Source organism: Entelurus aequoreus, linkage group LG02, assembly GCF_033978785.1.
Source record: "Entelurus aequoreus isolate RoL-2023_Sb linkage group LG02, RoL_Eaeq_v1.1, whole genome shotgun sequence".
In the NCBI taxonomy this organism is placed as follows: Eukaryota; Metazoa; Chordata; class Actinopteri; order Syngnathiformes; family Syngnathidae; genus Entelurus; species Entelurus aequoreus.
The window spans coordinates 927,501-942,644 of NC_084732.1; the positions used below are offsets into that span (position 1 = coordinate 927,501).

Genomic DNA, 15,144 nt, shown 5'->3' on the forward strand with positions numbered 1-15,144 from the left:
ATAATAATACTGCACTATGTCACCTGACATACAGGGGCCATAATGATGATATGATAATAATAACAATAATAATAAAATAATAATACTGGAATATGTCACCTGATACACAGGGCAATAATAATAATAATACCATATTTTTATGTCACTGTGTTCTTTTATCACTGTGTTGTTACAGTGCTGTGTGTCCTTAAACACAGCCGAGTGCTCCTGTCCCACATAGAGGATCTTTATTGCTGTGCCTTTTGTCTCCATGACAACAGCAATAAAGATGCGTAAGTGTTTTTAAAAAGTTTTTCAAAAAGTATGCTAGCTTGATGTAGCCATGACCTTTGACCTGACGGTGTTGCGTGTGACCGCTTTGCTGCAAGAGACCGGGCCGGACCGTACCATTAGTCCATGGCGCAGGGGGGCGGGTCTTCCTGCAGGGATGATCCCGGGTGAGGGGGGGGGGGGAAGTATCGTGAGGTTGGATCCTAATCCCTCCTGCATCATCACGGCCTCGCCACACACACACACATACACACACACACACACACTCACACACACACACACACACACAAGTTGGCGTCGGACGGTTTTTTGAAAATGCTTCGTGGACATTTTGCGCCTGGAGTGATTTGATGGAGGGGCCGCACAGGTAAGACACACACCTTTCTTTGGTCAAACTCGCCAGTTTGTGGGCGGAGCCGCAATACGTAGAAGAGCATTGCCTTCGTGGCCTTTCAAATGGCGTGACGAGCCTTCATTTTTCTATCAACATCAAGAGCGAAGGTGAATTCAAGGACTTGTTTCCACTTGATGTGTTCGACAGGTGAGCAGACACGGCTGAGGATTGTCCTTTGACCCCCCCCCCGCCCCCCCGCTGTGATTGACTTGACTTATTTTACTCACGCCTTGACCACGCCATGACATGTTTACATTATTATTATTATCATTTTATTCCTGGCCATATTAAGATGAAGATTGAGTGCAAAGTCATTTAAACGTCGCCGTTGGCTGCAAATGTTCAATCAAAGATCCTTTATTTGGCCCGCAAAAGTGCAGAGGAATCCCTTTTTGCCCGTAGGGAACAATGTGGAAGATCTGTTCCAGGGTCAAACTGCGGCCATCGTCAGACCGTTTTTTTTGGCTGTAATAGCAACTAACTGTCGTACAAGCTAACTGCTAAAATTCACATAATCTTTTTTTTTTTATATGTCACTCAAGTGTAAAAAGAAGTACAAAATCATAAATTAATGAAGTGGAAATGGAAGAGTAGCTAATTTTTTTAACGCAATCATTAGCATTTTAATATTAGCATGCTAGCATTTTTGCTAATTTCGCAGGTATACACCTCAGCGTCAAATATTTAGTTGCTTGACGGATGATACCTGTTAGCATGCTAACGCTTGTATGCTATCTTTTTTTTGTGTGAATTTTGTAGGTATACACCTCAGCGTCAAATATTTAGTTGCTTGACGGATGATACCTGTTAGCATGCTAACGCTTGTATGCTAGCTTTTTTTGGTGAATTTTGTAGGTATACACCTCAGCCATAGTTTGGTACTTGATACATGCTAACAATAGCAGGCTAGCATTTTCAACACATTTTTCAGGTACACGCCTCAAAGTAATATATTTTGATACTTGACGCATGTTACGGTTTATTTTAACATGCTAACATTAGCGTGATAGATTTTTTAAAATTAAATTTTGTAGATATACACCTCAGCCATATTTTTGGTAATTAATACTTGCTAAAAATAGCAGGCTAGCATTTTTAACACATTTTTCGAGTACACACCTCAGAGAAATATATTTTGGTACTTGATGCATGTTACAGTTTATTTCAACATGCTAACATTAGCCCGCTATAATTTTTTTAAAGCTAACTTTTGTGGGTATACACCTCAGTCATATTTTTGGTACTTAATACATGCTAACAATAGCAGACTAGCATTTTTAACTAATTTTTTGAGTGCACACCTCAAAGTAATATGTTTTGATACTTGACAGATGTTACAGTTTATTTTAACATGCTAAAATTAGCCCGCTATAATTTTTTTAAAGCTAATTTTGTAGGTATACACCTCAGTCATATGTTGGTACTTAATACATGCTAACAATATCAGGCTATCATTTTTTACAAATTTTTTGAGTACACACCTCAGAGTAATATATTTTGATACTTGACGCATGTTAGTTTATTTTAACATGCTAACATTATCAATCAATCAATCAATCAATGTTTATTTAGCCTGCTAGATTTTTTTTTGTTAGCTGATTTTGTAGGTATACACCTCAGGGATATGTTCAATCAATCAATCAATCAATCAATCAATATGTTGGTACTTAATACATGCTAACAATAGCAGGCTAGCATTTTTAACACATTTTTTGTACACACCTCAGAGAAATATATTTTGGTACTTGATGCATGTTACAGTTTATTTTAACATGCTAACATTAGCCCGCTATCATTTTTTTATAGCTAATTTTTGTGGGTATACACCTCAGTCATATTTTTGGTACTTAATACATGCTAACAATAGCAGACTAGCATTTTTAACTAATTTTTTGAGTGCACACCTCAAAGTAATATGTTTTGATACTTGACAGATGTTACAGTTTATTTCAACATGCTAACATTAGCCCGCTATCATTTCTTTAAAGCTAATTTTTTTAGGTATACACCTCAGTCATATTTTTGGTACTTAATACATGCTAACAATAGCAGACTAGCATTTTTAACACATTTTTTGAGTACAAACCTCAGAGTAGTATATTTTGATACTTGACGCATGTTACCGTTTATTTTAAAATGCTAACATTAGCCCGCTATATTTTTTTTAAAGCTAATTTTTGTAGGTATACACCTCAGTCATACGTTGGTACTTAATACATGCTAACAATAGCAGGCTAGCATTTTTAAACTTTTTTTTTGAGTACACACCCCAGAGTAATATATTTAGATATTTGACGCATGTTACAGTTTATTTTAACATGCTAACATTAGCCTGCTAGATTTTTTTTTTAGTATACACCTCAGTCATATGATGGTAATTTAAATGCTAACAATATCAGGCTAGCATTTTTAACACATTTTTTGAGTACACACCTCAGAGTAATATATTTTGATACTTGACACATGTTAGTTTATTTTAACATGCTAACATTAGCCTGCTAGATTTTTGTTTTTAGCTAATTTTTGTAGGTATACACCTCAGTCATATGTTGGTACTTAATACATGCTAACAATAGCAGGCTAGCATTTTTAAACATTTTTTTGAGTACACACCTCAGAGTTATATATTTAGATACTTAACGCATGTTACAGTTTATTTTAACATGCTAACATTAGCCTGCTAGATTTTTTTTTTAGTATACACCTCAGTCATATGGTGGTAATTTAAATGCTAACAATATCAGGCTAGCATTTTTAACACATTTTTTGAGTACACACCTCAGAGTAATATATTTTGATACTTGACACATGTTGGTTTATTTTAACATGCTAACATTAGCCCGCTAGATTTTTTTTTTTAGCTAATTTTTGTAGGTATACACCTCAGTCATATGTTGGTACTTAATACATGCTAACAATAGCAGGCTAGCATTTTTAACACCTTTTTGGAGTACACACCTCAGAGTAATATATTTTGATACTTGACACATGTTGGTTTATTTTAACATGCTAACATTAGCGTGATAGATTTTTTTTAGCTAATTTAGGAAGTTTCCATTTTAGTGTCATGAATTGTGGTATTTCAATCATGCTAACTGGAAGCATGCTATTGTTAGCATGCTAGCTTTTTTAGCTTAATTGTCTCATGTTTTTGGTTACTTGCGCTATCTGGCTAGCGAGCTAACTGTTAGCGTTTCAGATCGGCTTTGGCTCTTCAGCATTCACAGGAAATTTCTACCAAAATTAAATTTTGTAGTTCTTTAAAAAAAAAAAAGTATATATTTTGTAGCGGTTTTGGCAGTGAAAACTACAAAAATGGCCGCCACATCCTTTGATTTGCCAATCTGTGGCCCTCAGTGGATAAAGTTTGGCGCACACGTCTAACTGTCTTCTTAGTGGGCACGCAGGTGTAAAAAGAAGAGAAGCAGAAGAGCGTAGCTGCGTGGTTGACTTGAGGTCACCAGCTGCTGTTACGCAAGAAGCAGCTGTGAACAGCCCCTAAAGCGTGTGACCTCTGACCTTTAACGCGGTGGATGATGTCACCATGGTTGTGGTGTGACTTCATACAAGACTCAAACATTTTAACACCACTGGCCTTTGATCCAGACTCTATAATCCAACTGTGGTCTTCACCACCTTCCTCCATCATGATGATGGTGATGGTGATTTTTGACGATACCTGACGGTGATGGTGATGCAATGGTTGATGGTAATGTTTGATGTGATAGTTGATGGTATTGGTTGATGGTGATGGTAATTGTTGATCGTAATCTAAATGGTAATGCTTAATGGTGATGACAATGGTTGATGGGTGATGGTAATTGAAATGGTAACGGTTGATGGTGATGGTAATGGTTGGTAGTAATGGTTAAGGGTGATAGTAATGGTTTATGTTATTTTAAATGGTAACGGTTGATGGTGATGTAATGGTTGATGGTAATGTTTTGATGTGATAGTTGATGGTAATGGTAGATGGTGATGGTAATTGTTGATTGTAATATAAATGGTAATGCTTAATGGTGATGACAATGGTTGATGGGTGATGGTAATTGAAATGGTAACGGTTGATGGTGATGGTAATGGTTGGTAGTAATGGTTAAGGGTGATAGTAATGGTTTATGTTATTTTAAATGGTAACGGTTGATGGTGATGTAATGGTTGATGGTAATGTTTTGATGTGATAGTTGATGGTAATGGTAGATGGTGATGGTAATTGTTGATTGTAATATAAATGGTAATGCTTAATGGTGATGACAATGGTTGATGGGTGATGGTAATTTAAATGGTAACGGTTGATGGTGATGATAATTGTCATGGCAATGGTTGATGGGTGATGGTAATGGTTGGTAGTAATGGTTGATGGTGATAGAAATGGTTTATGTTGATTTAAATGGTAACGGTTGATGGTGATGCAATGGTTTGATGCGATAGTTGATGGTGATGGGTTATGGTAATTGTTGATTGTAATCTAAATGGTAATGCTTAATGGTGATGACAATGATCATGGTAATGGTTGATGGGTGATGGTGACGGTTGATGGTGATGGGTGATGGTAATTGAAATGGTAACGGTTGATGGTGATGATTATTGTCATGGCAATGGTTGATGGGTGATGGTAATTTAAATGGTAACAGTTGATGGTGATGATAATTGTCATGGCAATGGTTGATGGGTGATGGTAATGGTTGGTAGTAATGGTTGATGGTGATAGAAATGGTTTATGTTAATTTAAATGGTAACGGTTGATGGTGATGCAATGGTTTGATGCGACAGTTGATGGTGATGGGTGATGGTAATTGTTGATTGTAATCTAAATGGTAATGCTTAATGGTGATGACAATGATCATGGTTGATGGGTGATGGTAACGGTTGATGGTGATGGGTGATGGTAATTTAAATGGTAGCGGTTGATGGTGATGATAATGGTCATGGTTATGGTTGATGGGTGATGATAATGGTTGATGGTGATAGTAATGGTTTATGTTAATTTTTAAATGGTAACAGTTGATGGTGATGTAATGGTTGATGGTAATGTTTGATGTGATAGTTGATGGTATTGGTTGATGGTGATGGGTAATGGTAATTGTTGATTGTAATCTAAATGGTAATGCTTAATGGTGATGATAATGGTCATGGTAATGGTTGATGGGTGATGGTAATTTAAATGGTAACGGTTGATGGTGATGATAATTGTCATGGCAATAGTTGCTGGGTGATGGTAATGGTTGGTAGTAATGGTTGATGGTGATAGTAATGGTTTATGTTCACTTAAATGGTGACGGTTGATGGTGGTGTAATGGTTGAGGGTAATGTTTGATGTGACAGTTGACGCTATTGGTTGATGGTGATGGGTGATGGTAATTGTCGATTATAATCGAAATGGTAATGCTTAATGGTGATGACAATGATCATGGTAATGGTTAATGGGTGATGGTAACGGTTGATGGGGATGGAGATGGGTTATGGTCATTTAAATGGTAACGGTTGATGGTGATGATAATGGTCATGGTAATGGTTGATGGGTGATGTAATGGTTGGTAATAATGGTTGATGGTGATTGTAACGGTTTATGGTAATCTAAATAGTATCGATTGATGGTGATGATAATGGTCATGGTAATGGCCTATGGGTGATGGTAATGGTTGGTAGTAATGGTTGATTGTGATAGTAATGGTTTATGTTAATTTAAATGGTAACGCTTGATGGTAATGTTTGATGTGATAGTTGATGGTAATGGTTGATGGTGATGGGTGATGGTAATTGTTGGTTGTAATCTAAATGGTAATGCTTAATGGTGATGACAATGATCCTGGTAATGGTTGATGGGTAATGGTAACGGTTGATGTGATGGTAATTTAAATGGTAACGGTTGATGGTGATGATAATGGTCATGGTAATGGTCGATGGGTGATGGTAATGGTTGGTAGTAATGGTTGATGGTGATAGTAATGGTTTATGTTCATTTAAATGGTAACGGTTGATGGTGATGCAATGGTTGATGGTAATGGTTGATGGTGATGGTAATTGTTGATTGTAATCTAAATGGCAATGCTTAATGGTGATGACAATGGTCATGGTAATGGTTGATGGGTGATGGTAATTTAAATGGTAATGGTTGATGGTGATGATAATTGTCATGGCAATGGTTGCTGGGTGATGGTAATGGTTGGTAGTAATGGTTTATGTTAATTTAAATGGTGACGGTTGATGGTGATGTAAGGGTTGATGGTAATGTTTGATGTGATAGTTGATGGTATTGGTTGACGGTGATGGGTGGTGGTAATTGGTAATTGTTGATTGTAATCTAAATGGTAATGCTTAATGGTGATGACAATGATCATGGTAATGGTTGATGGGTGATGGTAACGGTTGGTAGTAATGGTTGATGGTGATGGTAATGGTTTACGGTCATTTAAATTGTAGCAGTTGATGGTGATGATAATGGTAATGGTGATGGTAATGGTTGATGGTAATTTAAATGGTAGCGGTTGATGGTGAAGATAATGGTAATGGTTGATGGTAATAGCTGGTGGTAGAGTTTGATGTGATAGTTGATGGTAACGGTTGATTGTAGATTAAAAGGTAATGTTTGATGGGGATAGTTGATGATGATGATTGATGGTGATGTTTGATGGTGATTGTTGACGATAATTGACGGTTATGGTTGATGGAAATGGTTCATGCTGATGGTTGATGGTAATGTTTGATGGTGATAGTTGATGGTAATGGTTGATTGCAATGTTGATGGTAATGTTTGATAGTGGTAGTTGATGGTAATGGTTGATGGTAATGTTAATGGTAATGGTTGATGGTAATGTTGATGGTAACGATTGATGGTGATGGTTGATTGTAATGGTTGATGATAAAGTTTGATGGTAACAGTTTATGTTGATTGTAATGGTTGATGGTGATGGTTGATGGTGATGGTTGATTGTAATGGTTGATGGTGATGAGTAATGGTAAAGGTTGATGGTAATGGTTGATGGTGATGGTTGATTGTAATGGTTGATGGTGATGGGTAATGGTAAAGGTTGATGTGATGGTTGATTGTAATGGTTGATGGTGATGGTTGATTGTAATGGTTGATGGTCATGGTTAATGGTAAAGGTTGATGGTGATGGTTGATTGTAATGGTTGATGGTGATGGGTAATGTAATGGTTGATGGTGATAGTTGATGGTAATTTAAATGGCAACAGTTGATGGTGATGGGTGATGGTAATGGTATGTTGATTAATGGTGATTATTGATGGAGATGGTTGACATGATGATTGATAGCTGTGGTTGATAGGGATGGTTGAGGTTAATGATTGATGGTGATGTTTGAAGATGATTGTTGACAATGGTAATTAATGGCGATGGTTGATGATTGATGGAGAAGGTTAATGATTTTTATGGGTATGGTTAGTGGTGATGGTTGATGTTCATGATTGTTGAAAATGATAAATAATGGTGAGGGTTAACGTTGATGATGGTTGATGGCAATGCAATGGGGATGGTGAATGGCAATGGTAATGGTTGATGATTGATGGTGATGGTAAATTGTGATTGTTAAAGATGGTGATGATGATGGGTGATGGTGATGTTTAATGATGATGATTGTGTGCGGTATAATGGAAAATAAACTGGGGGAAAAAGATCAACTGTCTTAATCTGGATTAAAATGTGGTGTTTGCAGTAAGGGCTTTTAAATATGAACAGAGACCTAAAAAAAAAAAAATCCCCCCAAAAATAAATAATACAAATAAATAAAATAAATAGTAAAAAAATAATTTATGAGATTATAGTATTGTATAAAAAACTAACAAGAAAGAATACAAATTATTTACTGACCACTGATGAGCACCAAAAAAAATAGGATAAGTGTTAATGAGGCATTTATTACGTTTATATTAGTGCTATTATTATAAAAGGGATACATAAATTATATAATAAATAATAAAACTATTTAAAAATAAAACACAATTCAAGCTAAAATAATTAAAAGACACATAATGGGTAGGATATTCCACCTAAATGTCTACATATAAAGTCAATTCTAACAAATAAATACCAAATATATATATATATATATATATATATATATATATATATATATATATATATACATATATGTAGATATAGTCAAGGTTTCTGTGGTTTATCCATTATACAGTGCTCAATACCGGGGTAGAGCGGCATATATGTTAGGTCAGGAAAAAACACAGAGGCTATTTCATCCCTACAAGCCTGTTTCGCAGGTTTCCCTGCTCTTCAACCCCTGAAGAGCAGGGAAACCTGCAAAGCAGGCTTGAAGGGATGAAATAGCCTCTGTGTTTTTCCCTGACCTAATGTGTATATATATATATATATATATATATATATATATATATATATATATATATATATATATATATATATATACATATATATTATTACAAATAATTTGATCAGAGGCGCACCAGTAAAAATATCATTTCGGTTGCCTTAAAAGCACTTAAAGTTCAATTTAATAAAGATTAAACTTGTTTCTCACTCTGACTTCTGACCTTTGCTGGTTCTAGGTTCATCATGAGACTCTTTGGCGGTCAAGGGCGATCATAAAGTGTCGTCTCAGCTGCTGAGACCTTCAACCCGAGACCCGAACGCCTCGGCGCATCAGAAACCTGCACCTGCCACCTGACAAGTTCCAAAGCAGGACCAGGAAGTGTTTTGTCAGAGGGCATCATGAACGACCCTTATCAGAACAACGTGAACCAGCAGGTGAGCGAAGGAGGCGAGTACGCATACACCCAGGATGGCGGCGGGCAGGACGGGTACCCCTACCAGACGGACTACCCCCCTCAGGACGAGGACGCCGCCAGCGACGCCACAGAGGGCGCGGATGACGACGAGCACATGTACGAGGGCGAGTACCAGGGCATCCCGCACCCGGACGAGATCAAGGAGGCCCGGCGGGCGGCGCGGCTGGAGGCCAAGAGGAAGGCCAAGCAGGCGGCACAACAGGAGGAAGAGGAGGACAACCTGCCCGAGCAGTACGAGAGCATCATGGAGGACTGCGGCCACGGACGCTTCCAGTGGATGCTCTTCTTCGTGCTGGGCCTGGCGCTGATGGCCGACGGCGTGGACGGTTTCGTGGTGGGCTTCGTCATGCCCAGCGCCGAGAAGGACATGTGCATATCCAACGCTGACAAGGGCATGCTGGGTAAGACGATCCACTCACATAAACATGACCACCCAACATTTGTGCCTGTCACACACAACTCGTCTGTGTCGTTTATACAGAGCAACCACAAGGGGGAGCTAGATCTGTGCCGTTTATACAGAACAACCACAAGGGGGAGCTAGATCTGTACCGTTTATACAGAACAACCACAAGGGGGAGCTAGATCTGTGCCGTTTATACAGAACAACCACAAGGGGGAGCTACATCTGTACCGTTTATACAGAACAACCACAAGGGGGAGCTAGATCTGTGCCGTTTATACAGAACAACCACAAGGGGGAGCTAGATCTGTGCCGTTTATACAAAACAACCACAAGGGGGAGCTAGATATTTGCCATTTATACAGAACAACCACAAGGGGGAGCTAGATCTGTATGTTTATACAGAACAACCACAAGGCGGAGCTAGATCTGTGCCGTTTATACAGAACAACCACAAGGGGGAGCTAGATCTGTGCCGTTTATACAGAACAACCACAAGGCGGAGATAGATCTGTGCCGTTTATACAGAACAACCACAAGGAGGCGCGAGATCTGTGCCGTTTATACAGAACAACCACAAGGGGGAGCTAGATCTATACCATTTATACAGAACAACCACAAGGGGGAGCTAGATCTGTGCCGTTTATACAGAACAACCACAAGGGGGAGCTAGATCTGTGCCGTTTATACAGAACAACCACAAGGGCGAGCTAGATTTGTGCCGTTTATACAGAACAACCACAAGGCGGAGATAGATCTGTGCCGTTTATACAGAACAACCACAAGGGGGAGCTAGATCTGTGCCGTTTATACAGAACAACCACAAGGGGGAGCTAGATCTTTGCCGTTTACACAGAACAACCACAAGGGGGAGCTAGATCAATGCCGTTTATACAGAACAACCACAAGGGGGAGCTAGATCTGTATGTTTATACAGAACAACCACAAGGGGGAGCTAGATCTGTATCGTTTATACAGAACCATAAGGGGGAGATGGATCTGTACATTCTATACAGAACAACCACAAGGGGGAGCTAGATCAATGCCGTTTATACAGAACAACCACAAGGGGAAAACATGGAAAAATGTTGAGATTTTCCAGGTGGTGTGAAAATAGTTTGAAGTTAAGGGAAGTTGTCCTTCAGAGAACATGAAACAGATTACCTTCTCCACATTGATGCCTTTAGCTTGTAGCATGTAGCTGATTTAGCAGATCCAAAAGTGTTTTTTCTTTCTTTTCTTAAGCTGTTGCACTCACATCAAACTTTTTCCAAGGGCCGAACACTGAAAAATGAAAGCATACTATGTATGTATATATATATATATATATATATATATATATATATATATATATATATATATATATATATATATATATATATATATATATATATATATATATATATATATATATATATATATATATATATATATGACAGTGTACGTGTTGGCAGGGCGTCTGAAAAGAGGACATATATATATAATATATATATATATTATATATATACAGTATACATATACATATATATATATATATATATATATATATGTGTCCTCTTTTCAGCCACCCTGCCAACACGTACACTGTCATATATATATATATATATATTTTTATATATATATATTTTTTTCAAATTCAGATCTATCTGTCCATGTAAAAAAAATGTTTTTATTGTTTATGTTTTATGCTATTTCTATCAAAACAAAATTCGCAATATTTTCCCCCCAAAACATTTTCAAATTGGAGTATTTGATGTGACATAATTGGAGCCTTAAATAGGTAAATAATTCATAACAAAATGGATTTTGATTCAATATTATTTTTTCAACAACGACAGTTTAAAAAAATAAATCCCACTAAAAAAATGGGAATCCAAAAGGGTACCACTTAAAAAAGTGTTAAAAATAAGTTATACATTGGTTTTAACTTTCACTTTTTTTATTTCATAGTATAAAAGGGACAAGCGGTAGAAAATGGATGGATGGATGTTTTATTTTTTGTTTGTTTATTGGATTCACTTTTTTATCAAAGAACATTTTGTTTTTTATATTGCAAACACACAAAATATGAAATAAAATTAAAAAAAACATGGAATATTTAATGTGAAGTAATTGTACCTGTGAATATGTCAATAATTCATAACAACATTGACTTTGATTCATTATTATTTTTGGAGCAATGCCAGCTTTAAAGAAAAAACAGCCTGCATGGCAACTTTTTGTTATAAGAGTCAGCATTGCAACTTTTTCCAGTTACATTTCAGCTGTTTAATGTTTTCCACTTTTTAATGTTGTTTTAATAGTATTTTTAGAATGTTCACTGGGCCATTAAAAAACATAGCTATGGGCAGCAAATGGCCCCCGAGACACCTCTGTTGTGGAAACTAGTAGAAACAAATAATTTCAACGCAGCATTTGTTTGTATAGTGAAGCAAATGTCTCCATAAAAAACAATGTAAATATGAATAATGGGTTCCAGCTGGACAAAAGTCTATATTTTAGTGAAGTTTTGCACACTTTGAACACAATATAAAGCGCTATACAGTACTGTACATCAAACAAACATACCAAGGAGGTGAAGAATCAACTTTTTTGTTTAATAACAAAGCCAAAACTAAAACAATTAGCTGAAATGTCCTCTTTTCATCCACCCTGCCAACACGTACACACACACACACACACTGTCACTAGCGCTGTAGTGCACTCACAGTTTGAAATGACAAAACTTCTTAACTTTATCAGCCAGGTTGCTACAGTGCATAAGAAAAAAATAAAATAAATCTGCTTTATATTGTTGGAGCCTGCAGTGTCGACAATGCTGTGGATACTTCCTGGATGTTTCAAACTACACTTTGCTTTCTTTGGATTAATATTGAGCCAGCAAAACTGGGGAAATGTTGTTAAAGGCTGGAAAAAAAAAACATTTAAAAAGCACACAAAGAGCTTGACTGTGGTCAACGAATATCAGCAAAGTCGGAACTATTACTCAGAAATTGAATATTTTCATATTTAGAGCATAAATGTCTGTGTATGACCGCCTAAATACGATTTTTAAGTATAAATGTATGTAGATGTATAGAGTGACATCGCAATACCACCAACATATGTGATGTGTGGCATTAAAGTAAACCCTAGTGTGTTGCGGTCAATCGTTTTTTGGCTTGACCGTGGTCAACGAATATCAGCAAAGTCGGAACTATTACTCAGAAATGGAATATTTTCATATTTAGAGCATAAATGTCTGTGTATGACCGCCTAAATATGATTTTTATGTATAGATGTATGTAGATGTATAGAGTGACATCGCAATACCACCAAGAAATGTGATGTGTGGTATTACAGTAAACCCTAGTGTGTTGCGGTCAATCGTTTTTTTGGCTTGACTGTGGTCAACGAATATCCGCATAGTAGGAACCATTACTAAGAAGTTGAATTCTAAATACGATTTTTATGTATAGATGTATGTAGATGTATAGAGTGACATCGTAATACCACCAAGAAATGAGATGTGTGGTATTACAGTAAACCCTAGTGTGTTGCGGTCAATCGTTTTTTTGGCTTGACTGTGGTCAACGAATATTCGCATAGTAAGAACTATTACTCAGAAATTGAATATTTTCATAGTTAGAGCATAAACGTCTGTGTATGACCGCCTAAATACGATTTTTATGTATAGATGTATGTAGATGTATAGAGCAGGGGTGGGCAATTAATTTTTACCGGGGGCCGCATGAGCTACCCGAGCACTGCTGGAGGGCCACATCGACAATATTTCAATTAAATTTTGCTCAATATTATTTTTGATATATACCGTAAGATAAATAATAATAATAATAATAATAATAGTAATACTTCAACATAGTGTGTGTAACAGCATTCCATGACTAATATATATAAATTAACATTAATAATAAATGACAGTAAAATAAGCACACGTATGACTGAGGAGTCATAGTGTAACTTTGTGTGGTGTTTGAGTTGTCCGACTTTTTGTGTGGCCTTAAACGCACCAGTGGTTTAGTGCTATGCGTGTTGGTGACAGATGACAAGTTGGTTTTGGCCTGGTTTGTACGGCAGAAAATGACTAGTTTTTCGAGATAGAATTGTTTTACTCATGTTTTTGGTGTGGTTATGTCCGAATATAAACAGTTTTGTTCAATAAAGTGATCGATATAATTCCTGTCCTCGAAGCATCTCGATAAGACGTTACAATAATTGAACGGTGTTCAATTGAACGGTGTTGACGAACACCATTAGGGCCGCTTGTTGTCACTGTCACTCAAAGTTGCATTGCAAAATTCCATAGAATAAATATGTTTATTTTGTTTAGAATTCAGATGGGATTTGATTTGGTGCGCGGCATATTCTTGCTGCGCGCAGCAGACGCTTGAGCAGTGCGCAAATGCGCAGGCACGCACCTTAGGTGAGGGGACGTTGCTTTGCAGTTCATGTGTTGTTGAAAACACAGCATTCCTCATCAACTTTTCTCTTTTTCGCGTCTCGGGTGTAAACCGTGCATCACTTGTCGCTGCATGTGCACCTTCACTCGCAGGTTACACACGGACACACGCCCATAAATAATACTTTTCAAAATAAAAGCAGCACAGTTGTATTGCGCGCAGGACATAGATGTTTTTTCAACTTTATTTTGTAATTGCAGTTGTTCACATTCACTCACAATCACGCATACGTCCACACGGAAGTAATACAAATAACGATTTTCAAAACAAAAGCAGCACCGTTGTATTGCACACTCGACATAGATACTTTTTTAAATTTATTTTGTAATTTATAATTGGCCTCACGCGGGCCGGACAGGGACGCACAAAGGGCCGGATGCGGCAGAATGCCCAGGTCTGGTATAGAGTGACATCGCAATACCACCAAGAAATGAGATGTGTGGTATTACAGTAAACCCTAGTGTGTTGCGGTCAATTGTTTGTTGGCTTGACTGTGGTCAATGAATATCCGCATACTAGGAACTATTACTCAGAAATTGAATATTTTCATAGTTAGAGCATAAACGTCTGTGTATGACCGCCTAAATACGATGTTTAAGTATAGATGTATGTAGATGTATAGAGTGACATCGCAATACCACCAAGAAATGTGATGTGTGGTATTAAAGTAAACCCTAGTGTGTTGCGGTCAATCATTTTTTGGCTTGACTGTGGTCAACAAATATTCGCATAGTAATTACTAAGAAGTTGAATTCTAAATACGATTTTTATGTATAGATGTATGTAGATGTATAGAGTGACATCGCAATACCACCAAGAAATGTGATGTGTGGTAT

General features: G+C 37.2%; 1 protein-coding gene across 2 annotated transcripts in view; it reads left to right on the forward strand.

The window, feature by feature from the left end:
• The first annotated feature begins 527 nt into the window (after positions 1 to 527).
• The window catches only part of sv2ba (synaptic vesicle glycoprotein 2Ba), a 60,602-nt gene continuing 45,985 nt past the window's right edge, over positions 528 to 15,144 (forward strand). The window contains exons 1-3 of one of the 2 annotated variants that reach the window (XM_062070800.1): positions 545 to 637; positions 765 to 811; positions 9,206 to 9,846. In XM_062070800.1, the coding sequence (XP_061926784.1) occupies positions 9,369 to 9,846 (478 nt within the window). In that variant the 5' untranslated portion in view covers positions 545 to 637; positions 765 to 811; positions 9,206 to 9,368. Of the gene's footprint in view, positions 638 to 764; positions 812 to 9,205; positions 9,847 to 15,144 lie in introns of both variants that reach the window. The other variant, XM_062070793.1, reaches the window with a different exon arrangement.